The 27,604-nt window shown below is 36.2% G+C and overlaps 1 protein-coding gene across 4 annotated transcripts in view; it reads right to left on the reverse strand.

Moving 5' to 3' along the window:
• LOC124366345 (putative polypeptide N-acetylgalactosaminyltransferase 9) overlaps positions 1-27,604 on the reverse strand; it is a 620,588-nt gene that overhangs the window by 36,665 nt on the left and 556,319 nt on the right. For all 4 annotated transcript variants that reach the window (XM_046822832.1, XM_046822831.1, XM_046822829.1 and 1 more), the window contains exon 3: positions 10,812-10,981. In XM_046822832.1, coding sequence (XP_046678788.1) covers positions 10,812-10,981 — 170 coding nt within the window. The remainder of the gene's footprint in view (positions 1-10,811; positions 10,982-27,604) is intronic.

The following is a 27,604-nucleotide window of genomic DNA, read 5'->3' on the forward strand; positions in this document are numbered from 1 at the left end:
GGCGGAGCGCGACTCGAATGTCACAGTTCTCGAAGTGTCCAAGCGGAGGGCGACTCGCCTGTCAACGTTCTCGAAGTGTCCAGGCGGAGGGCGACTCGCCTGTCACAGTTCACGAAGTGTCCAGGCGGAGGGCGACTCGCCTGTCAACGTTCTCAAAGTGTCCAAGCGGAGTGCGCTCGCCTGTCAACGTTCTCAAAGTGTCCAAGCGGAGGGCGACTCGCCTGTCAACGTTCTCAAAGTGTCCAAGCGGAGGGCGACTCGCCTGTCAAAGTTCTCGAAGTGTCCAGGCGGAGTGCGCTCGCCTGTCAACGTTCTCGAAGTGTCCAGGCGGAGGGCGACTCGCCTGTCACAGTTCTCGAAGTGTCCAGGCGGAGGGCGACTCGCCTGTCAACGTTCTCGAAGTGTCCAGGCGGAGTGCGCTCGCCTGTCAACGTTCTCGAAGTGTCCAGCGGAGGGCGACTCGCCTGTCAACGTTCTCGAAGTGTCCAGGCGGAGCGCGACTCGCCTGTCAACGTTCTCGAAGTGTCCAAGCGGAGGGCGACTCGCCTGTCAAAGTTCTCGAAGTGTCCAGGCGGAGCGCGACTCGAAGTGTGCGCTCGCCTGTCAACGTTCTCGAAGTGTCCAAGCGGAGCGCGACTCGCCTGTCACAGTTCTCGAAGTGTCCAAGCGGAGTGCGACTCGCCTGTCAACGTTCTCGAAGTGTCCAGGCGGAGTGCGCTCGCCTGTCAACGTTCTCAAAGTGTCCAAGCGGAGGGCGACTCGCCTGTCAACGTTCTCGAAGTGTCCAGGCGGAGGGCGACTTGCCTGTCACAGTTCACGAAGTGTCCAAGCGGAGTGCGCTCGCCTGTCAACGTTCTCGAAGTGTCCAGGCGGAGGGCGACTCGCCTGTCACAGTTCTCGAAGTGTCCAAGCGGAGTGCGACTCGCCTGTCAATGTTCTCGAAGTGTCTAGGCGGAGTGCGCTCGCCTGTCAACGTTCTCGAAGTGTCCAGGCGGAGTGCGCTCGCCTGTCAACGTTCTCAACGTGTCCAAGCGGAGGGCGACTCGCCTGTCAACGTTCTCGAAGTGTCCAGGCGGAGGGCGACTCGCCTGTCACAGTTCACGAAGTGTCCATGCGGAGTGCGACTCGTCTGTCAACGTTCTCGAAGTGTCCATGCGGAGTGCGACTCGCCTGTCAACGTTCTCGAAGTGTCCAGGCGGAGGGCGACTCGCCTGTCACAGTTCACGAAGTGTCCAAGCGGAGTGCGACTCGCCTGTCAACGTTCTCGAAGTGTCCAGGCGGAGGGCGACTCGCCTGTCACAGTTCACGAAGTGTCCAAGCGCAGGGCGACTCGCCTGTCAACGTTCTCGAAGTGTCCAGGCGGAGGGCGACTCGCCTGTCACAGTTCACGAAGTGTCCAAGCGCAGGGCGACTCGCCTGTCAACGTTCTCAAAGTGTCCATGCGGAGTGCGACTCGCCTGTCAACGTTCTCGAAGTGTCCAGGCGGAGGGCGACTCGCCTGTCAACGTTCTCGAAGTGTCCAGGCGGAGGGCGACTCGCCTGTCACAGTTCACGAAGTGTCCAAGCGGAGTGCGACTCGCCTGTCAACGTTCTCGAAGTGTCCAGGCGGAGGGCGACTCGCCTGTCAACGTTCTCAAAGTGTCCAGGCGGAGCGCGACTCGCCGCGAAGGCCGGGCTGCTTTTTCCTTGCTAATTACAACCCTCCATCAAAACGTCATCAGCAACATTTCCACGCCGGAGAAAGAAAGTGTAATTTGGCTTTTTGTGCGCTGCGCCGCTGATAAAAGCAATTTCATCAACACGAGGTGACAAATTTCCTATCAAACTGTCATTGTGTTTCGACCCACCCTCCCGCCGCCGCGCCTGCGGACTTTTGTGCGGTGAAAAATTACCCTCTGTGTTTCCGCTTTTGTTGTCGGAATTGCGGGCTTGAAGGGTTGACTGTTCGCGTAATAAAGTGCGAAGTAGTACGACAGTGTTGGCGTGGGAGTGCGCCCCTGGGCAGACAATGCATTCAGAGGTTTTCACAATAGTCTCTCGGTGTACGACTTCCCATAAAATATACTTGTATCCAACGTTAGTTGCAATAATGAAATTGAAATATACCCTATATATGTATAATATGATCCTTTGGACTACAGAAAAATATTACAAATTCTGAATTGCAGAGAAAAATAATAAATCCGTATAGGGTAACCAAAATTTGAAATTTGAAATGCTACAAACCATTAATCGCCAAAAACCAAAACTAATTAATTATTCATATACAATTCATGTTCCCCTCAATTTCAATAAATTCTTTCATTGAATACAAACATTGTTGTATTCAATGTATCATTCGAGAGATTTGACAAATGTTATTTCACTTATTCTACAAAAATGTATGTTTATTTGCCAGTCTGTCCGCACGATATATTTTGAAAACGAACTTACAGACTTGAAATTTTGCATGCAACGTGTTACGCGACACTAAGTTCCATTAGGAATGGTTGGAGTTTTGATTTTTATTTCTTAAAACTTTATTCCCATTTATTAATTTACTACAAAATTTGTATTGTACGCATTTGTTCTATTAGTTTTTATTTCGTACAATTATTTCAAAGTGGCGGCCGTTTAAGTTTGGAAAGCAATAGTCACACATGAGTTATTAGAAATTGACGATTTTTACACCTCGTAGGCTTTCACGATAGCGGCCGTGCAACAATGCGTAAGTGCACAATAGCAGCGAGGCGATAAATGCCGCTATTTCTGATGGATTCAAACAAAATTAGATGAAGAGATTGTGTTTGCACTCTGCTCGAATGAGTTCGTCAGCCAGTCTCAACCAATAAAACGTTTCCAGGTGGAGACTCTACGCATTTGTGCAAAATGTATTATCTCGACTGCTTGTCAACTTGGGCTCAATGTAAACTTTACACAACTTTCCCTCGTGCTTATTTTCGAACATCTATTAAAAGGTTTCATGATACTGACCGTGTAATGTTTGGGAAATGAATGGTCATATCTCGGTGTTAAGTATCATAGAGCAGAGCTGATAATACTACTAAATGTAAATAATACAATATTTTTCAAAATAATTTATTTTTGGACGAGGCCTTTCAAAACCAAAGATGTTATCATCAGGCGACTCAACAAAAAAATTGAAAGGCCTCGTCCAAAAAATAAATAATTTGGAAAAGTATTGTATTATTTACACTTAGAAGTAGTTTTTTCTAATTGCTCCAAGAATCTTCAGAGTTGAAAAGATTCCGGATTCTGATGACATTTAAAAATTTTACTCTCTTATACTATAATAATGTTACATTCATACTTCTATAATATATATATATACATAAAAAATTTTTTAAATGTCATCAGAATTGTCTTTGAAAGAAACGTCGAAATAAACACTAATAGAACAAATGCGTACAATACAAATTTTGTAGTAAATTAATAAATGGGAATAAAGTTTTAAGAAATTAAAATCAAAACTCCAACCATTCCTAATGGAATTTAGTGTCGCGTAACAAGTTGCATGCAAAATTTAAAGTCTAAAAGTTCGTTTTCAAAATATATCGTGCGGACAGACTGGCAAATAAACATACATTTTATATATATACATACATACATACACATATATATATATATATATATATATATATATATATATATATATATATATATATATATATATATATATCGGACCATAATCAACATAATCAAAGCATTACAATCATATTTATTTGAAATGTTAGTTTTTAGTTGCGTTAGTGGACGCCTGCTTAAAAAAGAAACAAACGATTAGGGCGCCTACATTTTTATAAAACGTGCCATTGCTTACACATGTCGCACGCGATAAATCCCAGTAATGCTAATGCGTCCGGCGAGCTGTTGCTAATGCCGGGTGTCGACGACAGCGCTAAATGAGCGCTCGGGCGTGCGGCAGTCGGAAGAACTAATGGCCACGACATGTAGCGACGTGACTGTTCCTGTCCGTCGCCACGTGCGCCGGGGCCCACTTGTCAGAACTTGTCGGCCAAACATGTGGGCGTCGCGTCGTTTTCGCGCAGTTATTGAGTTTGTCCCAAAGTTTCCGTCGTTCTTCCAAGTTGTTTACTTTGTATTGTATTGTTTGGGAACTGATATATAAATACAATTTCAAATTAAAAATAACCCCACTCTTTGGCTTAGTTTATTATAAAATAAGGACAGTTCATAAAGACAGTTTACGAGTCTACAGCTAATTAAATTGCAATTTTGAAAAACTTACTTTTACTTGAAATCAACACAGAAACTTCGTTTAAGAAAGGCATCGTTATGCGAAGAGTTAAATAATAATTTATTCTTTAGACTTTTTTTAGCTTAAACCACGAATCGTTAGTGCTGACACCTTCTCGCACTTCAACACTATTAAAACTAGCCCTGACAAGTAGTATCTTTTTTAGAAGGAGAAGTTCCTCTATCGATTTAAAAAGAAAAATATATTCTACATTATACAATACCGAAATAACTCTTGGTTCACGGATTGTAATTACGTACCTAACTCAATAGCATTTCAAGTTGAAATGCTACAACGCTTGATGGCGTCACACAATTTGTGTAAATTTGCATTAAAGATACCATCAAGAAAACCACAATATATTTAATGTTTTACTGCTAATTACAATGATAACATAACATCTTATCAGCGCGTGCCATTTCAACGAAATGGACCAACATTTGCCGCAAATTCGTATTTTGTGACAACTCAATTTAAGTTTCATTCATAAAGGAAGGTATATTTGTGAATATCATGTTATGTACAGAGGTTAATTGAAATGGTTTAAAAAAAAACTTAAAATACATTTCTTTCAAGTCACGAAAATATACGATGTGTAGGAAAAACTGACGGTAAAGAACTTTCCCTGGAAACACGTGTTGAAATCCAACTCCACTGAGTCGACATGAATACATGGTAACGATCTGACAAGGCGTTCTCGCTCTCGCCTCGTGAAGACAAATTGGGAGGAGAAGGGCGTTTTGAAAGTCATTAGGCCTAAGTATCTCCGTAAGGGTGGGACGGAACGGGGCAGGGGGGGGTTGTAGGAGGTGTCTTTGGGGATGATTTAAGGGCAATTTGGCCGGCAAAGGAAACAGCTTCCGACAACTCTGGAGCTTTTTACACTGACTAATGTCGAGCTCCATCTGCAATACTTTTACGAGCTTTTGTACAACTAATGTGTTAAAAATGCGAAGCAATTAAACTGCTGCCGATAGACGAATACGGAAAGCTTTGTGTTGGAACAAGTACATTTTGGGATAGGGACAGTTCACAATAAGCCATGCTAAACAATAATAACAAATTGACAATTGATTAAATGAAAATTAAGTTTCATTTTACTTAAATTAGATTTCTCCTCCATTATACTGCTGCACCAACAAAGGATTTTGTGATGCAGGTATTACGATGCGGTTCCAAAAAAGTCTAGATAATATTTAAAGTTGAAAATATAACTAGAAGCTAGAGCCGTATTAACTCTTTTATGTCCAATCAAATATTTAATTACGTAGTTGTAATTACTAGTGGAATAGTTGTTATTTTTGCCATACAATAAAAACCAACAGAGTACAAATATTCGATTTATAATTATTATACGCATAAAATAGCAGTGTACTATAAACTTTAACGTAGACCAAATAAAAGGGTACCGTATGTGTGATTACACTCTCAAATTCAAATAAAACATCTGCCATCTTTTTATGTTACAATGTGTGCTGGTGTGATTCTCGTACTCGCGACCTGAGCTGGAGACTTGCATTCTGTGCAGTGACAATGCTTAGACTGGACTCCTAAACCTAGCAGCATTTGGGTATTTTTGAGTCCTATTCTTTTCACTCTCTTTTTCTGTATGTTATTTATTTTTGTATGTAATATAAACTTCAATACCCCCTCCCCCACCTGACGAAGACAATAGATTCCAATTCTCGAAACGTTGTGTCATACCTTTGGTAACACGTAACGATGGCAATTTTACGGAATCCTGTTATCCTCTCAAACCTTCCATCGCCAATAACAAAATTTAAACAGAGAAATTGTCTACGCCTAACAACGAATTACCAACAAAAAAACAATAGAGTGTTAGAATTAATCAGAATAACGAAGACAGGATTACAGTTTTGGAATGCTAGTACATCGCATGCGACTTGATAATATTTGTGGATTTAACATTGTATTGATTCAGGGAAATGTTAGGCGTTATGTAGACAGTTATTTCAGGAACAGTTAGTGTCGAACTTCGGCTGTATTATAACTATCTCGTGACTGAACTTTTATTGTTTATTGCATTGAATAATATGTCAAGTGTGTTATGTCGCAATTTTCACACACGTTTACAAAACTGACTGATGCACAATTTTTAATATAACCTGACAACATGTTCAGTGGAGTAGTCAGTGGATTCTTAAGGATGTGGCTTTCGGGCGTCCAAATTCATTATATATATTTTTTTTTTGGTTTGACAGGTATTTGGTCTTCCGATCATATGTTTGCTTATTTAAACGCATATGTGATAGATACGGCCAAATACAAAATAATTGAATCGGAAAAAGTAAGCGCTCTGTGGTGTAATGGTAGCACATTCACCCGGCAAGTGAGAGATCCGGGTTCGGGTCCCGGCGTAGCAAGTACATTTTGCGATTCAACATTTATTGAAATTAAGTATGGCCATTGCCATTTATACAAATTTAATGTAAACAAAACTCGTTTGACAGGTATTTGGTATTCCGATAATATGTTAGTTTGGTTATTTAAAAACGCATATGTGACAGATACGGCCAAATACAAAGTAATTGAATCGTAAAAAGTAAGCGCTCTGTGGTGTGATGGTAGCACATTCACCCGGCAAGTGACAGATCCGGGTTTGAGTCCCGGCGGAGCAAGTACTTTTTGTGATTCAATGTTTTTTTAAATTAAATAAGGCTATTGCCAAATGGCAATAAATGGCAATATACAAATGTAAATATCAATATGTATTCTCTTCATGTAGAAATAAAAAACCAAATATTGGTAAACTCTGTTTATGAATTTTCGTATGTCAGCATACTTCTTCAGATAACAAATGTGTATAAATATTTACAAAATTAAATAATGAAACTAACGAAATACAAACAAGAAATGAACTGAAATAGAATAATAAACAGGGGAAAAATACCTCACAGCTGATGTTTCATCACAAATACCAAAGAGTAAAAAATTTTTGAAATTAACGAATGTTCAAACCTAAAGGAAATTTTGACTTTAAAACAAGTTGATGAGCAGTTTCGCTCCTTCTTAAATTAAACCTATTTATATTTTCGTTGGCATTCAATGGAACATTGTTGATGCCTTTTAATTTGTAACAATTTTCAATTTTGTCCTGATTATGTTCTCTGGAATGTACAGCGAGGGGCTTGTCATCTCCATGAACAATACTGTAACGGTGACCTGTCATTCGTATACGAAGAGGGTTAGAGGTTTGGCCAATATATTGTTTATTACAAAAATTACAATTTAGCTGATATATTATATTACTTGAATTACAATCAATTGTTCCTTTAATTGGATACGTTTTATTCGTTATGTTACTACTAAAATTTTGACTAGAGGACATAATTTTGCACGTACCACAACGTGGTTTTTGACAGGGTTTACAACCGTTAAAAATTTTCTCTCGATTTTTGTGTTTAAGATTGGTTTGGACTAGCATATTTTTAAGATTTGGCGGTTTTCTAAAGATGACCCTAGGTGGTTTTGAAAATATATCTTTAGTTTCCGATGATGACTGTAGAATATGGAATGCAGTTTTAATTATAGGGTTTATTTTGTTAAGTCCGGGGTAGAATTTGGTAGTAAATTTAGGTTCATCTAGGGGAAAAGATTTGTTGTAATTGAAATTTTTTGACCTATTAATTTGATTTTTTACAAGTTTGTCGGGATAATTTAAATTTTTGAATGTGTTTGTTAATTTGTTAATATAATTTGTGAAATCAGACTCTTTGCTACATAAATTCTTTGCTCGAATGGCTAAACTTTTTGGAATACTTTTTTTTACATGTGTAGGATGGCAACTAGTATAATTTAAGTAATTCATAGTGTTGGTATCTTTAACGTGAATTTTTGTTTTAAGAAAGCCTTCTTCTAAAAACACATCAACATCTAGGAATGTAATGATTGTGTGGGAATATTTCCAAGTGAAATTTAATGTTGAAAATTTGTTTAGGGAATATAGAAAATCTTTAAGGAGATCTTCACCATGTTACCATATCAAGAAAATATCATCTATGTAACGATACCAGATCAGAGGTAGTTTATTTTGGGTATTTAAGAAATTTTGTTCAAAGAAGCCCATGAAAAGATTTGCATAAGAGGGTGCCATTCGTGTTCCCATGGCTGTACCTTTTATTTGTAAATAGAAATCATCTTTGAATTTAAAACAGTTCATTGTTAGGATAAACTCTATTAGTGTTAAAAGGAAAGAAGTAGAGGGCTTTGAATGTACTGATCTGGTATCAAGGAAATGTTTAGTTGCGTTTATGCCTTCATCATGTGGGATGTTGGTGTATAGTGATGTGACATCAATTGTGGCTAGGATTAAATTATTTGGTAAAGGTTGGGTAATTTTGGAGAGTTTACCAATAAAATCATTAGTATTTTTAACATAAGATGGAAGTAGTTTTACAAAAGGCTGCAGTTGGTCGTCAATGTAACCTGATATTCTTTCAGTCGGGCTTCCATAGCTGACATACGAAAATTCATAAACAGAGTTTACCAATATTTGGTTTTTTATTTCTACATGAAGAAAATACATATTGATATATATATATATATATATATATATATATATATATATATATATATATAGAGGCCTATATATACTCCATCGTTGGTTAAGATGGGGAGTGAAATTGTATCACTTACTTCTTAAATATTACATATTAAAGGTACAGGATGTTAGATAGAATAAGTAGACTAACATTTAGATGAATTTTTAACCTGATTACTTGTTATAAAGGTTTCCACTATTTTATCTCGTACACCGGTTTGTTTAACGAATGGTCCCCTCAATGTGGGAATGTAGTCGTACCAGTAGGCCTACTACACGACAACGCCACACGATACAATGTCATATGGTTGTACTCAGTTTGTTTCAAAATTTATTTATTCTATTCTACAATTTTCTCGTTGCTATCGTGGTTACCCATAAGACCCATGTAGACATTTTCACTAACGCTCAGCCAAATCTGGTGACATGTACACCATTACAAAAATCATTACAAATCCTCAATAGTACTTTATTGTCACAGGAAAATTGTTCTAAATCAGTTATTTATAATTCGATTTAAATAATACTGGAGTCATTAGATTTGTGTTAATATCCACTAAACACTGTTATTCTTGTAGAAAACTGCTGGTTTTTAAAAGTTTAAAGTTTAAAAGATTTTATGGCCACCATATAGAAAATACTTAAGCTAATTTAATGATATTCCATTCAATAACTGGCCTTGTTATCATTAATATTTAAGCCAAATTTCGTATAATGTAGGCTAATGTATTGGTTTTTGAGATATTAATATTTTAATAAAAAACACACACAGACAGACAAATGGGAAACTAAGCATCAGAGACCCATGTTCATATGGTGAAATGTGTTTGTCTTGACCTGAGCAATAACGTGGTATACTTTTGTCTACGAGAGTTACGGGACACCCTGTATAAACGAATTCGGATTGTCAGGAACCAAATGAATTATACAAACAGTAGGTCAAAAATTTGACTACAGACCTTCTTCGAAACTGGTTTTGACTATGGTCTTTGGTTAAAATCAGTATTAACTAGCCAATAATAACTTTGACTGAATTATATTTTTCACTGTAACGCAAGGACGTGGCCAGCGAGGGGGCCAAGGGGTCCGGGTCCCCCCAAATTTTCAATTTTTCATTATTTAAATAATTCAGTATTACTGGTATGTACTGCTGAAAGATCGTTCTAAAAAGGGAGTCAAGAACTTTTTAAGAAACAAAATGCGGTCCACAAAGGTAAAATATCAGTTGTCTGGACCCGCCCCAAAATCTTTTCCTGGCTACGCTCTTGCTCTAACGCATATATTACGTTCAGTGGCGGGTCTAGGGGAGGGGAAATGGGGGTCATGGCTTCCTCCGAGATTTTGCAAAAAATGTGAGTAAATTTATCTCTAAATAGTCTATTTTTTGTTGCATCGAAATGCAAAATGTCTTGTCACACTAAAAATAATGATTGACTAAATCCAATGGTGGCCCCTCTCAAAAATCAGTACCGGGTCCGCCCCTGATTATTTTCACCACAGGATACAGAATATTCTGTAGTGTTATTATCGCACATCAACAAGCAGTACGACGTTCGAGCTGGCATGTCTCGATGATTAGGTTTAATACAATTCAAACCCTCCCGTCTAAGTAACACTGAGCGAGGCTTCAGCGACGATACGGCGGCGTCGACGTCTCGACGCTCGCTCCCGTGACAGGCGTCTCTCGGAATCCCATCTCCGTCGCGTCGCCAATATCTCGCGTGTGTTACATCTGACAACAATCGAGTCTCTTGTGTCGCCGTCACGACAAACACGACTTGCCGTCAACTTAATGAATTTCACTTAACGTTGAAAAATACACTTTTTGTGAAAATTTGTTTTTTTTAATGTGTTAGTAATGTAAATCAATAGTCTTAATAATATACGAGATGATTAAATTATACAAAATGCATGATACGATATGATACGATTTTATAATCAGGTATCGATAAGCTACGACTGCTGGTGACGTGAACAACAATCGATACTTACGCATGTCCGAATAGTCGTCCACGAGTATAACCTCGTGCAGCAGGCGGGGCGGCGAGCGGTCTATGACACTGTGGACGGTGCGCAGTAACACGGACCAAGCCTCGTTGTGGAAGCATATTATCACAGAAGTCGCTGGCAGGTTGTCCGGGTACCGGCCCGGTTTTTTGCACCTGGAATCAAAAATCATAACTCAGCTTGTTGTAAATACATAATACACAAGTCTACATTAAAAGGCTGCGCTTTTCAGAATTCAAGTTTATAAGCCAAGTGTAATGACAATATAAGCGAGTATGTGCAAGTATATTTCTACTGATTTGGAAGTATATCACCAAATGATCTGTCTGGTCCTTTGAATTATTAATAACTGTTATAAGAACAAGTTTACCAGGACTTAAAAGGATTCCAGAGAACATACCTTGTATTAAATAGGTCTCTGTTCAGAACCTTGTAACCACTAACTAATATATACTTGGAAACTTTAAATAGCTTTGTACAATTGTATAGTAGCCTACATTAGACCCTTATATACATATACGTCTTGTAAAAGTGCTAAGCTGGTTAGAATTAGAATTTTTTTTGAGCTCTTCTTCAGGAAAATAACTCACAACACATAAATTCAAATAGGTACAAAGCAAATTGAATTTCAAAAGGGATATAGATAGGTTAGCGGCAAATGCAAAGATTTTTGTTGTTGTTGGGCGAAGATCTTAAAATATCCGGAAATATAACATATTACACAGACAATCTAAGTTCAACATTATATATATCAACATCACAACCGTTTATACATTACAGCTCCTCCACAGCATATGGCCTTAGCTAGAGGTCACGGATTCGAGTTCCGAGGAGGTCATACAGATTTTTGACGCGGGCGTTTGCCCTGCGTCTCTTAAAGGTATGTACAATATAACCACAGGAAAAGGCGGTTATATCCCCATTGTGGTTCTGTCATGGGATGGAATACCCCTCTAAAAATCATCTCAGACAGTGTCACACTCGAAATTTACTACTGTAATAAATAACCACTACAGGGCGTATTTATTATATATATACGTATACAAACTAAAAGAGAGTTTGTTCCGTAGTACGATTTTTTATAAGTAAATCACGCCAAGTAATTCGATCGCAATAAGATATCGCCACTGACGAAATGTAACATAATTATGATAATGTTGTGGTAATAGAATGTAGTTAGTGACGGAGGGGGGGGGGTTCGGAGGATTGTATATATATTGTATTGTATATATGCGAAATGAGGTAATCCAAACAAAACCAACTAGGATTATAGCTAGTCGGTAACTCACATTTAGCTTACAGAACAAGCATTTAAGGATCAACAACGATAAGCAATTTAGATAGGCTATTGATCCTACAAAAAAATCTTTTGAGTCATGAAACATTTAAGATATACAGATTCTGTTAAACATATTTGTTCTGAACTTGGAATTCTGACATTATATATATATATATATATATATATATATATATATGTATGTATATATATATAAAAACAATCTATGTAAAACAATTTTTTGATCCTATACTAAAAACTAATAAACATACATATAATATTCGTTTTACTAAGACATATCGATCAACACAATCTCGAATATTACAAAAAGAAAACATATTAGTTAAAATGTAAAAAGGAAGTAAATGATTATTTAACTAATCTGTCTCTATGTTATTTTGAGAAATATTTCAATACAAAAACCAATTAATTCAGTTTAAAAAGAATTGAAGATAAATTGTTAAAATGTAAGTTTTATGGTTTAAACAAACTAATGTTACTATTTTTTTAATTTATATTTTAAAATTGATATTAGTATTTAGTTTTATTGTAGTGACGCTATTCCTCGTACCTTGTACATAATAAGGTATAAAGTGGTTTGACTATTACTATAGCTATAACTAGGCCTATAACAATTTGGTCAATGTAGCGCGGCTAAATGTTTTTGGGATCCCCATATGGGGGAGAGTTGTAATCCCCAAACCCCCCCCCCCCAATAGCTACGCCACTGGCAGAATATCTTACATAGTTTGAATGCTGTATCAACACGTATGCCAAACCGGGCATGCTGTTACACATTCAACACAGTTTGGCACTTAGCCACAATGTCATGCAGTTGGCATGTGATTATTGAGTCATTGACGGTCTGCTTGTTTACCATTCTCCGCACATGTTATTTACCTGGTTCACAATTGTAAACATTGATCAATTCTTAGAAATGAAATAACATCCACAAACGCACTCCCAAAAGATAGGCTGTAACTTGTTTAAGGTTTAACAATGTTATTATGGAGCTAGGTGGAGATTCGGTCCACAATACTGCCAGTACTACACATCTGCTTGTACAGGTGAACTGAGGGAGGCGGAGTCGAGTCCTGATTGGTTAAAGCTTAACCAACCAACGGCGATCAATACTTCTTTACACTTCTACACGGGTTTTTACAATATGACACTATCTTTTGTAACTAATTGATTTTCCTTCTGAATTATGGTTTCTCTTATTAGTTTTACATAATATTGATTAATTTTACAAGTACTTTTGTTTCGTCAAATTCAATTGGAATTTTCCACTACAATTCAGTTACTGATCTTTTTTACTTCCTAAAATAAGGGTTTAAGTTTACGAAAGTCTTAAACTAAACAAAATTATTCTAATTTCTTAGATTTTTACTCTTGGTTCCAAAATTGTCTGAAATAAACAAATTAGGGGATTTGGCCATTATATAGATTTTAGTGAATAGTGTTTAATTTATCCTTCTCCTACTGAAAATGAACGTTAAAGAACTGAAAAATATGAGTTGCTAAAAGTATCCTTTGTCGAATTTGTAAATTCGCGCAAATACAAATTAAATTATTTAGATCCAAAAAAAAAAAGATTTTCCTGCTGCCACCGCCAATACCACCATGATACCACCACCAATACCACCATGCTATCACCACCAATACCACCATGCTGCCACCGCCAATACCACCATGCTACCACCACCAATACCACCATGCCGCCACCGCCAATACCACCATGCTACCACCACCAATACCACCATGCTACCACCGCCAATACCACCATGCTGCCACCACCAATACCACCATGCTACCACCACCAATACCACCATGCTACCACCACCAATACCACCGGCTATCTAGACGCTACATATACCTGATACATATACTAAGGCCGTTTTGAATTTTCGTTATTACTTCGCCTGCTATAAGCAAACGCCACTTCTCAAGCACATTTGTTTCACCTGTTGTAGACTAATTGAACGTGTCGGCCGTCCTAAGGGCGCCCGAGGGCGACACATGTTGGAGTACGCAATGCACAGTTGAAGTAAACTTAAACACCGCCTTCCTTATGTAATGTCACCAACAAAACACTTGTTGTGTAAATATAAACGCTTGTAGATAGCACTGCTTTCCCGTCCATGCAAGAACATGAAACTTTACGTTAACTGTACACATAGCTGTCGTCGCTCCCCGGGAGTACGCAGAGGCCTAATGTTCAGGTAAATCTATGGAGAATTTACAGAGAAAATATTCCAAAAAATGTCTTGCGAGATTTTTTTGACTACTTATTCTTGCTTCAGTAAAAATCTAGCAAAAAAACTCATCTTTGTACGTTAAGTTTGTGCAATCGTTTTTTGGTTCGAATATTAAAAACGAATTTCTTTCCAACTTGTGTTTTGAATTTGGTTGTTGTAGGTGGTTGGTCGGCGAATGTAGACGTATTGTGACCTGTATTCTGTAGTTCAGTTTTAATGATTAGTGTTGTGTTTTGTTTCTATCAAGTGCATGTTTTAGAGTTATTGAAGTTGACGCACAACATGGTGGTTGTGATTCCTGACTTTCGCGTGTCACAACGCTCTGGTATGATTTATTTATTTGAACCTAGTTTGTAATTATGTGTTAGGTTAGTTATTTACCTAAAGAAGAGATCAGTATGCAGACCTCGAAACGTAGTGTTTCTGATTTTTTTGTATCACTGGAACGATAGCAAATGTCCGGAAAATCTTGTTTCCTTCGCCAAGTCTTAGTTATGCCTTCAAACTTAGGAATGACTCAGGGCATATTTTAATTCATTCCTAAAATTAATATCCCCAAGAAAATTTATTAAAAAGCATAATTGTCTTAAATAATGTGTAATTTAAGAAATGTAAATTCCTTCAATCATCAATGAATATCAAAAACACGTCACACCCAGAAGCTATTGCTCTTGCACGTTCTGCAATGTAAAGTTTTCACAGTTTTAATTTGGGCCTAATTAAAAAATTACCTAATTTTTTTACTTTGAATGGTTGTAATTCCTAATGTAGTGATCAGAATCATGTTTTCTACTTTTTCTGTCTTCAGGAAAGCTATTTTACAAGGCTATAAGTTTAAAACTAAAAAAATCTTCCAACCAGAAATCGGTTGGAAAGATTTTGCCTTTCTCAATAGAGATAGTAAAATAAAAGTAGACAGAAACTTGTAGCGTAAATATGGAATAATAAAAGCGTTGGATATAAGTAGCGCTCCACAGTTTTTAATCCGATCGACAACTTTAGAACCTCCCCCCCCCCCGTTATTGAGCAAGACATTATCCACATCACTTAGCAGCGAAAGGTCGCCACCAAATGTCGAAGCAGGAGAATCGACGATGACGATGTCGTTGTTCAAGGAGGGAATCACTGCGCTTTGTAACCGACCCGAATAGTGAGTGACTTGTTCAATAGAACTTGAACATTCATGAAGATAACTGTAAAATGCCAATTATTGTTTTGTATGACGTTAATTAATGACTTGTTTCTCTAAACGGATTAAATCCTACTAAAATTGTTGGATATAAAATAACAGTTTCTGCGGATTACTGACTATTACCTTATCAATTGAAATGGATTAAGTTTTGGGTTTAAAGAAAAGAAACACTAGGTGTAACGAGTACATAGGTGAAGTAGCTTCCACTAAAAACTTTGGAGAAAATATTTTTTGTAACTTCATTTTTCTGTATTCATGAGATCTCAAATGCGATTCTATCAGCCCGCAGGCGATCAGTCTGGCTGTCAGTATCAAGAATGACAGTGTTACTGACAGCGCACGTCGATCATACTAGGCAATCCGATCACGATCAGTATTTTAATCAATCTAGAAAAAGTTGATGTATTTTTGTATTACACGTGGACCACTATGACACAGCACGCTGCGGTAGATAACTTAGGTTAGGCTATCGTAAATATGGTACTACTGGTACCAATGTAAAAGTTAACTTGTACGAGCGCTCACGTGATCTGAACTCAAATTTGGGTACTGTCTCGAAGGATGTTTTTCATTTTCCGCCAAAAGTGCGGGGTGGCGTCGAAGGCGCCACCGAAGAAGAAGCTGATGGCCCATAAGCATTTCCGTTCGGTACTTTCCCGACCTCAGATCACGTGCCAGATCGCCACAGAAAAAACATCCCTCGAGATAGAACCTGAATTGAAGCTCAGATTATGTGAGTGCTCGTAAATGTTAAATTTAAAATTATAATTATTACAGTTAAAAAAAAAGTAGTAGATATTGATAGACTGTAACAGTGGCCTCCTAAATTAGTACAATAGCAGATTTGAGTGTACGTGTATTACTTACTGTCAATCTGATTGTCAGTCTTTGACCTTCGTCCACCACAGTAAAACCTTAAGGGAGGGGAGGAGGTCTTAGGGAAGGTATTTCATAAAGGTGTATTTCCCTTTTGAAATAAATTAAGTGAAACGACGCGGTTTTTTACTTTTCATAACTTCAGGATATAGTAAAACATTTTTAATTAAATATAATTTGTAATGTTTAGATAAATAATTCAATATTACTAAAAAAGTATGTTCTGATAAATAAAATGTCAACCCCTTTCGTCATATTTCATATAAGTAATTCCAAAGTTTATGTTTGCATACATTTTTGGGCCCGATAGTAACGTGACCGTAATTACTGCTTTACAAGCCCTTACTTGCTAATTGGATCTTTTTTCTATTTTTCGCGTTTACAGGAAAGGTTTACTGCTTTATTTAATTTATACGTATTATTAATAAGATTTATTATATATTCGACTGAAAAATGTGTTCATAAAAGACAAAAAAGAGAATTGCCCAAGGGAACACCTATTTTACCATCCCATTTTAGAGAAATAGATTTACAAAATTATAGGCTAACGTTGTATTTGCTTAAATAAAAAATAAAAAATCAAACACGATTCACCCCTGAATAAAAAAATTAAAGTAATACATTCAAAAAACAAATCTCACTGTTTTTAATGTTTGTGAATTTTCCAAATGTGATTTTCTTTAGTACCTGTCGAACATTGGAAAGCAGAAGGCGGAGAAAGAGGAGCACAAGGAAAGACACGCAAAGCGGACAGGAGTTAATAGTTACTCTCCCACTAACCACACACGTTTATTCGCAAACAGTAGAACGCTGAGTAATTACATCTCCAGAAGCATGCACTAAAGCGTGCAAACGGATTTTTTGTTCTATGGAAACGAGTGACGACAATCCGTTAAGGACGCTCGAGATCAAAAGTGAGCTCTGTCCCGCGACAACCATTTTTGTAAATAATAAACGCTTTTCTCTTTGAACCTTTTGACTCGCGCCGCGCCCGGTTCGCAGCTAGAGGACCGAGCCACTTTCATCCCACTGCGTGACGCAGCTGCTTCTTTCCTACACGGCGCGGCGTTCCTTCCCTTTACTGCGGCCGGAGCGTGATATTAAACCTGCTACAAACGAGTCAGCTCTTTTGATGACGTTCCCGCAGAGTAACGAGGTTTCCACAGTTAAACTGCAACTACTTTGAATTAAGCTAGTGCTAATTTCGGTTAAGTGGCAGCATAAATAAAATAAAATAAAACGACTTAAATCAATAAATATATCAGTTAACCAGGAGTACCTAATTCTTGGAATTAGTTTCATTCTGATTTATTCCACGCCTCCGGTGGAAATCAGTTTCACCCCCCCCCCCCACTTATATTTGAAGAAATTTATATTTGGCGATGGAAGGATTGTGAAGGAAGCAGGATTTTTCCCAGACATTTGCCAAAGTTCAGTGGAACAAAAAATGAGTTACACTACGTTTCGAGATCTGCAATCTGATCTCTTCTTCGGGTAAATTACTGACCTAACACATAATTGCAAACTAGGTTAAAATAAACAAATCGTTGAAAATGAAAACATCAACATGCTGTTATGATTTCAGAATTGATCAGAATTGCAGATCTTGAAACGTAGTGCAACTGATTTTTTTGTTTCACTGAACGATGGCAAATGTCCGGAAAAGTCCTGTTTCCTCCGCCAAGTCTTAGTTACGCCACTGACTTAAAATCATGACATTATCTTTAGTAATTTGAAAATGCCAACCATTCAAACTTTTTAGCTTTGATTATCTTAAGAACCTGCAATTTTGTTCTGAAGAATTACAAGAATAACAGTTTTTAGAGGATTGTATCACAAATATAATAACATAACAAATATTTAAAGCAAATAATAAATAGCTGATTTAGAGCAGATTTACTGTGACAAGACATAGCACATATTGAGGTTCTTAGTGAATAGCCGACAATACAAACACTGAATAAACGTCAGCTTTTTATAAAAATCACATACAGACGGTGGGATGGGAAACTAAGCATCGGAGATCCATGTCCATATTATGGTGAAATATGTTTGTCTTGACCTGAGCAATAACGTGGTATACCTTTGTTCTCAGAGTTACGGAACACTCTGTATATGAGGTTTATAATTTCAGTACAACGCGGTTATCCATTATGATATTAAAGACAATAATAAATTATTCGGCTGCATATTTGATCAAATAATCGAGTTTAACCAATTTTACATGAATCTACAAAATATTTCCAGAGTTATTTAAATTGAAATCCTTTTGTTGAAGTCCAGCCAATTAACACTGTATTGTTTGTGGAGAATCTAATTCACCACTACATCCAAAGACTTCCCTCATATTTTCCTACCTCAAATTCCTCAATTGCTTTTCCTTTGACTCCAACCTCTTAATTTACAAACTAATTACGCATGTGAAAGAAGTTCAATCAAAGTTTTTAAAAGCGAACCTAATGGCCTTTCTTGAAAGCTAATTGTGTTGTTCGCAGAGGAACGTTTTTATACAACCGTAAATGCGAAAATAGAATATCTATAATAACAACAGCATTTTTCCAGTATTATTGGTTGTGGATTGTGTCCACTGTTATAAGTATCCGAACGCGAAGTGTAATGTGTAAAATACCAATGATACAAAGCTATGAAGATGCTTTTTTTGCTATAGCATGAGCAGAACGAATGTATATTACGAGTATTATAAACTTTCCTAGTGAGTCCGACTATTCCTACTGTACTTCTGAGCAGTAAGGTGTCTGATACAGTCAGCGTGTTAAACTACTGTTCATAACTGTTCAGATTTAGTACATGTATTTAATAAACATATCCGAATATGGTTATGCTATATTCGAAACTGTAATTTTTACAACAAAGCAATATTTCTAACCTCAGAGACGCCCGCAATTTATTTTTGCAAGTTTAAAACATTGCATAATACAACAAAATAGCATTAATAAAAAAAATTGACGATACCATACTCGTGGTAATTACTAACTTGTCCGGAGACTTCTAGAAGTCTTTACTTTAGCCTCAAAAAGCTATGTTTAACTTAAAACCATTTCTCCTTTATTTTTGGTCACAGACATATCCGATTTATTTTGTTTATCGTGTAAAGTTTTAGACACTAAATGATTTGAAAGTTAATTAATTTGAACGTTTTAGAGAAAACGTACGTTGGGCTTACAAGAAAAATTAAAAGGCAGTTGGATGCGATTAATCCATCTTAATTTCAAAGGTTTGATTTCTACCTTACTCTGTCCCGGGTGTCTTTTTAAACACATCGGTAAATAAAATAAATAAAAATAATCAAATTGAGGATGACACCTTTTGGCATAGTTTTCTTTTTCATTGTGGAACAAGCACAAACATTGTCACGAAATAAGCCCTTCAGAGGACTCTATATTTCACCTCTTCTGAATACTTACGTGGGGATCATTATTGTCATTGCTCAATCAATGGAGTTAAATCCGAATTCAAATTTTGCGGCGAATTCAAAACATTATGTTACAATTTTTTTTTCAATTTTTAAACACTAAAATATAATTAGTAATAATTGAGGAAAACAATCGATGATTACAATCTGTTGTTATTGAATAAAAAATAATTGATTATGGAGTTAAAAAGCTAAAGGGATGTCTCCAATTTACTCGATTCCTTGCGCTGACACGGCTAACTGAAGTGAATAGTAATTAGTGGTATACTGCTACTGGTGTGTTTATCTTAACACTTCCACAGGAAACAGGATATATTCTATTAGTTCCTCACGTATGCTGCATTCAACCGGATATACCTTCATACCGCATTGGATTGATCGACATAAACAGTTTTCATTGACTCGAGTTTACAATACAAACCTGTAAAGTACTGTACAACGATGAATATACGTAATCAAACCAGATATTACTTTCACCTTAACGTCCAAACGTGTGCGTGTTCAAATTTAAAATTTTGTTTAATGTAGAGCATTTTAAATACTGTTCGAAGAATATTACTGGAGCTTTAATGTGAATTTTGAGTTTAGCCCATGATTATAGATCCTCAGAAGGATCTATAATCAAGGGTTTAGATCCAATTCTCTTCCTAAAGTGCAGTATCTGGAATCTGACGCTGTCACAGACTTGATTACTGGAATCTGGAGTCGTGTTCATCTTAAGAGATAAAAAAGTCGACGACGAAGAAGGTCAGAATGAAGTCTTTACATCATTTCGACATCTTAGACAACCGCAATAGTGTAGTATGTTATGAGTGTAGTATGTTATTAGTGAGTTATGTGTAGACGCGGTTGTTCCACCGTACTTAAGAGATGTGTCAACACATTGCAGTGCACTCAATTATGCACCTGATGAGGAAATGATAATATCTCTTCATCTAGATTACAATATTTTTTGTATTCTGTGTATATCTCATGTCGATCCAAAGAGTCATTTTGAGGTTCCTCGCCGCCGACTTTTTGTTCATCTCTTCAGACGAACATGACTCCAGATTCCAGCAGCCAAGTCTGTGGCAACGTCTGATTCCAGACGGCGCTGCACTAAGAGGAATGTTAACTGGAGCTAAACTCAATGTTCACATTGAACCAACCCTTCCCACCAAAGCTATGTTACGAACATTAAGGAAATACTAATCGGGTTAACTGTGCGTATTTGTTTACTATCCCGCCGTATATTTAACGTTATACAAAACAATTTATCGTGCCTTGTAATAGTGGCAATACTTTGTTCCAATTACATGAAACCCAATTTATATTGTATCAAGTAATGTTTAAGAATGTTACTAATTATTAGGAATAATAATTACGGTAAGTAGAATTCCAGGTCTAAAAAGACACCAGTACTTCAGTTAGTTAGTTTTCAGGCATGATTTACGTTAAAATATCAAAGAATAGTACTTTTTATTCCATTCCCAGCAGCCAGAGGGTTGGATGATGATGCCATTGAGATTGTGTGGAAGGAACGAAGGTCCATTAAAATCACCACTTTTATATGCCAATTGCAATATAAAGAGGCAATTTTAATGGAGATGAGGTTTTAAATAAGTTTTGAAATGCATTATTATCTTAAACGTTATGGAATGTTAGTCGAATCACGTGAAGGTCTTCTTGTGGGTTATCGGCAACGCTTCATTTTCCCGCACAAGGTTTTCCTCTTATATTCCGGCTCGGGTGACTCACGTCATTATGTGTTAAACGTGCCCGATGTTTGATTTAATCGTCATCCATTAGCGTTAGTTAGGCATTGCAACAAAAGGAGCGTTAGTCAGAGTATCTCGTTTGAGGTAGAACCAATCGTCAATTTTACATCATATTTTATCAAATGTACTGAATATGCGTTATTTAATTATTTTACAGTTATTCAACTATCAGCGTAATACATGGATATTTGTGAATGTTGAGTTTAATTCACCTTCCTCTTAGTGCAGCATCTGGAAACTGACGCTGTCACAAATTTGACTCCTGGGATCTGGAGTCATGTTCGTCTGAATCCAAGAAAAGTCGCTAATTAAGAAACTCCTTACATCGTTTCGACATCAGAGGCACCTAGACTACAACACATGTGTAATCTAGATGAATAGGTATTTTCATTACATATGTAGATCTATCTATTGCTTCACTTACATGTGAAACTGTAAACGCCATAAGTTGTGCCAATAAAAGAATATTTCACAGTTATTTCATTATTTCATGGAGTCTATCAGACTTGTAAGGAAGTCTATCTAGACTGGTTTGAGGTAGACGAGTCGAAATAGGTAATAAATACCAAGTCTGAACTGACGGTGTTTATAATTTGTATTTTTAACTAATGTGATAATATATCCATTGTTTCTCTTGCATGTGACTGTCATAAGTTGTACCAATAAAAGAATATTTCACACAGTTATTCAACTATTTCGTAGAGTCTATCAGACTTGTAAGGAAGACAACTAGACTACGGTACTTAATTTATGGTAGACGAGTCGAAATGGTTAATCAATACGTACCGAGTCTGAACTGACGATACCGGGCAGATCCCAACCGATTCAAAAGTTAAACTAAATCGGCTCTTGGTGACCCAGATGTTTTACTTTGTAAACGAGTTTACCCTACGCTGTCTGGCCCTCTAATTAACCGGAATACAACTGAGGACGTTGTCTTTTATAAATAAACGAAACACGGAACCGCTTATCATCCAAGCTTGACGAGATGAAGTTATTCAAACTGACATTGACGATTGTAAATGTATCGTGGATTGTTCTCAAATACATTATTTATAAGAGATGTGTCGGGACTCATGTATCGGTTACTTTCTAACGGTTACGCATTTATCCCAACAGTAACCGTTACTAAAAACTCAAAGTATCAGTTACAGTTACTTAGTCTCTGTTTGACATAACAGTTACAGATACTCCAAGTAATTGAAGCTGTGTAACTTTCACATTTGTAGATGTAACCTATGGTTACTGAGAGAGTACTCTCCAAGTCCCTGCGATAAAAATAACACAAGCTCCCTGCAAGTAAAAAGTAACCTCAAATTAATGGTATTCTGGGACACCAAAATTAATTGTTTTATTTTACTTTTTATTATTACCTATTGCTCTTAATAAACTTGTTTTTATGCGCGAATTCTTTACTTTTATTATTATTTTCGTTCTTTTAAAAACAATGAAATAGTCTGCTTAAATTCATTTTCAAACAATATATTTCTCCATAATATGATAACTGATAAATGATTTGTAACCGTTACTTGAGAGTACCTGTAGCGGATGTAACGGTTACTGCGAAGTATCAATTTAGCATAACTCTAATAATCATTACCGGTAACAGTCTGTCTTAACTTCCAGTATAATCACTTTTTGAATATTTTTGAACTTTTTTATAGTGAATTTTATAGTTTTTGTAACAAATATTAGATAAAAAAATGCTTCTTTTAAATATATTACTTTAGAAAATAACATTTTGTAGTATTGGAGACATGTGCACAGAGCGAGACATAAGCCTTTCTTTGATCGTGTCCAACTCTTTCACATTCACTCATCATTAGCAGCAGCAGCAGCAGCCTTTATAGAGGCTTCTTTACGGTGTCTGAATGGAAATAATATCAATAGAATTAAAAACAACCCGTTCTCCTTCCAGGCGTTGCGTGTAGAAAGTAAACCGGAATGAAATAACTAAACCTTATTCTCTTAAATATTTAAGAAGATTGTAAAATAAATGACGCTATCGTTCACAAACGCGTTATTGATTTTCTAGCCAAATTGTTAATGTTGAATGCGTGTAAATATTTAATTGCCAATTGTTAAGAGCTACGCCTTTGGAATGATCCAAAATTAAGATTGCTTAGTACAATCCAAATTTATTATTAACTAGCAGTTATCCGCGGCTCCGCACGCCATTTCGTAAGTTTTGCACCTGCACGAACACTTCTGATTAGAGTGGATTATATTTCCGATGCCTGTGTTGAGTTTGCCTTCTTCCCAAGAACAATAAAATATCTTGTGTGTAAAAAAGTATACATAATTATTGGAAATTTGACATGTGATACAAAAAAATGTAGTATATCAAATTCAGTGTAAACAATGTCCTAAAGACTACATCGGCTCTACAACAAATAATTTAAGAATAAGAATGACAGGTCACCGTTATGATTTTAAGCATAATGATGAATCAAAACCATTAGTTATTCATAGTAAAATACACAAAGAATCTTTTGAAAATTTATATACAGTAAAACCAATACGATCAATACAAAATTCAAATACATCAAAATTAAGAAATTTAGAACAAGCATGTCAAATTGTCACAAAATCTTAATTCCCCTATGGATTAAATCTTCGATAAATTTGAATCATCTGGACACTCATCACATCTTTACACCCACAGTCTGAACATATGTTTATCATTTCAAGAATATTATGCTTATTAATTTATTTATCTGTTTACATGTATGTTTTTGATTATTTTATGTGTTTCGTTATGTTGTTTTGACCTGAAGAAGCGTAATGCGAAATATAGTTAATCAATATTAATATGTTGGCCTTTTTCTACATATATATATATATATATATATATATATATATATATATATATATAAAGTATAAGTGTATATTTGTATATTTATTGTCATTGTTGTCATTGTAATTTACTCTGATCTAATAATTGTTTGTTCCATAGCTGGTTTTTTAATCTTTTCCGATCAAGAGAATATATATATTACTCAGCTCTGGAAAGCCCACTCTTGTCAAAAGAGAACTAATCTAGGTTTTATAAAAGTCTTTAAGTGTAAAATAAAAGTCAGACTACTTTTGTGTCTGCACTGCTTTGCCCACAATTTAGTAGGCGTTGCACTTGTGTGATCACTGCTGGCACGAGTGAATTATATTGCCGACACCAATGTTGAGTTTCGCCTCGTTGTTACGATCCAGGAAATACGTAAAAAGTGTATATTTGCGGCCATTGTAATTTACTTCACTCTTAGTATTTTTTGTTCCATAGTTGATTTTGCCTTTTAACCCGATCAGGAATATATATATATATATATATATATATATATATATATATATATATATATCACAGATCAGAGAAGCCTACTTCTGTAAATAGAGAACTAAGTCTTATATAACTCTTTAAATTTATAGTAAAATGTTTTTAAATATTTTAGATGGAATTGATACTTTAGTTAAAAAATAGCGAAATTTTATTTAGCATAGTTCTTGTAGAATGCTTTATAGAGTTCCAAATTCTGACCTTCTTATGTTTTAGGACAATCTCTAAGGTAGATGAGTAATTACGTAATTGCGTGAAAAATGTAAGTGTAAAATAAAAGTCAGACTACTTTTGTGTCTGCACTGCTTTGCCCACAATTTAGTAGGCGTTGCACTTGTATGACCACTGTTGGCTCGAGTGAATTATATTGCCGACACCAATGTTGAGTTTCGCCTCGTTGTTACGATCCAGGAAATACGTAAAAAGTGTATATTTGCGGCCATTGTAATTTACTTCACTCTTAGTATTTTTTGTTCCATAGTTGATTTTGCCTTTTACCCGATCAGGAATATATATATCACAGATAAGAGAAGCCTACTTCTGTAAATAGAGAACTAAGCCTTATATAACTCTTTAAATTTATAGTAAAATGTTTTTAAATATTTTAGATGGAATTGATACTTTAGTTTAAAAAATAGCGAAATTTTATTTAGCATAGTTCTTGTAGAATGCTTTGTAGAGTTCCAAATTCTGACCTTCTTATGTTTTAGGACAATCTCTAAGGTAGATGAGTAATTACGTAATTGCGTGAAAAATGTAAGTGTAAAATAAAAGTCAGACTACTTTTGTGTCTGCACTGCTTTGCCCACAATTTAGTAGGCGTTGCACTTGTGTGACCACTGCTGGCTCGAGTGAATTATATTGCCGACACCAATGTTGAGTTTCGCCTCGTTGTTACGATCCAGGAAATACGTAAAAAGTGTATATTTGCGGCCATTGTAATTTACTTCACTCTTAGTATTTTTTGTTCCATAGTTGATTTTGCCTTTTACCCGATCAGGAATATATATATATATATATATATATATATATATATATATATATATATATATATATATATATATATATATATATATATATAAACTCTTATATATAAAATTTTTTAAAATAAATTATTTTAGATGGAATTGATACTTTAGTTAAAAAAAATAGCGAAATTTGATTTAGCATAGTTCTTGTAGAATGCTTTGTAGAGTGCCAAATTTTGACCTTCTTATGTTTTAGGACATTCTCTAAGGTAGATGAGTAATTACGTAATTGCGTGAAAAATGATTGTTATTCCTTAGAGAATGCACTCAATATAAATGTAAAGAAATGGATAGTAAATAATGTTTACACACAACAGTTATATTAACATGCTTTTTTAATTGATATTTCACTATTTTTAATCCACCAGTGGAAACGCAAGAATGCCCATGTAAAATTTCAATAAAATCGGTTGAATCGTTTACCCGTGAAAGCAAAACAAACAAACGCACTTTCGTATTTATAATATTATTAGGATTAACATGTTTCAATTATTGACCAATAAGGAGCTACTCCAGTATCGTGTCTACAATGAGTCCAGGATAAAGACGCTATCAGGATAATGCCCGGACTGTAACAGAGGAGCTAGGCGCCTTATTGCACAAATTAACCTTTGGCGGCGACCTTTCCCGGTGGAGGCCGCGGATCGCACGCCTATGTCTGGCCGATAATGGAACTAATAGACGCCGCCATTACTCGTCCATCAAATGTCCCGGGTGACAAAATGCCGTTACGCAGTCGAAATTGGTGGACCTCAAGGAAAACGAAATTCCCGTAAGGCGTAGCAATGAGTCAGTCATTTTGTACCTCAAGTAGCAAGGATTTTTGACAAGGCGACCTCGACCTCAATTGGAATGTTATTTCGTCTCGGGAAAAGATCGTCAAGATCTGTGAAATTATCTTGAAACATTCGGTACGACTAATTCCTAATATAAATTAAACCACTTTCATGTAAATACAAAACTCATACAGCCTAAACTGATTATTTCGCACACCAAATTGTGATGCCCTCGTCAGAACAAAGACGTTGTAACTCATTTTCGCCAACGTTTATTGTACTCAAATAAAACGTTTCTACGTCAAAGTAACTAATTAAATAATACGCACACAGTTTCCAATATCAATTTATATTCAGTGCGGCGCCAATCGAAGTCAAATATTTCATTCTCAGGCGACTCCACGAAAACATTGACATGTTTTACAAAAAAACGGTAATACTAAAATAACGTGTGATACAAATGAGATGAGAGTGAATCGAATTTTCAATTTTTATTGTCTTTTTTATTGGGAATGTCTTCATTATTTATAAGATTCTCTTGATGTTCGCTTATGTAAAATGTTCTCCCAGCATTTAAGTGCATTGTATTTGAAACTTATTTTGGTAATCGCAAATTTTTATTTACGTCCAGATTCAATGCGGTGCTAGGCAATACGTCTTTCTGCTCTTCCATATTGCATGAATGCAAGATGTCCTTTAAATTGTGTCCCCCCCCAGTATACAATTTATCACAATTTTCCAGTTATTAAGTATCCTGCAACGAGGGTTGACTTGGGATTGTCATGTAGACAGTGCTTATTCTAAGTTATCCTCGGGCATTTATGTTCTGAGGAAACTATCCGAGTATTGCCCGA

The sequence above is a fragment of the Homalodisca vitripennis genome, chromosome 7 (assembly GCF_021130785.1).
Source record: "Homalodisca vitripennis isolate AUS2020 chromosome 7, UT_GWSS_2.1, whole genome shotgun sequence".
Taxonomy (NCBI): Eukaryota; Metazoa; Arthropoda; class Insecta; order Hemiptera; family Cicadellidae; genus Homalodisca; species Homalodisca vitripennis.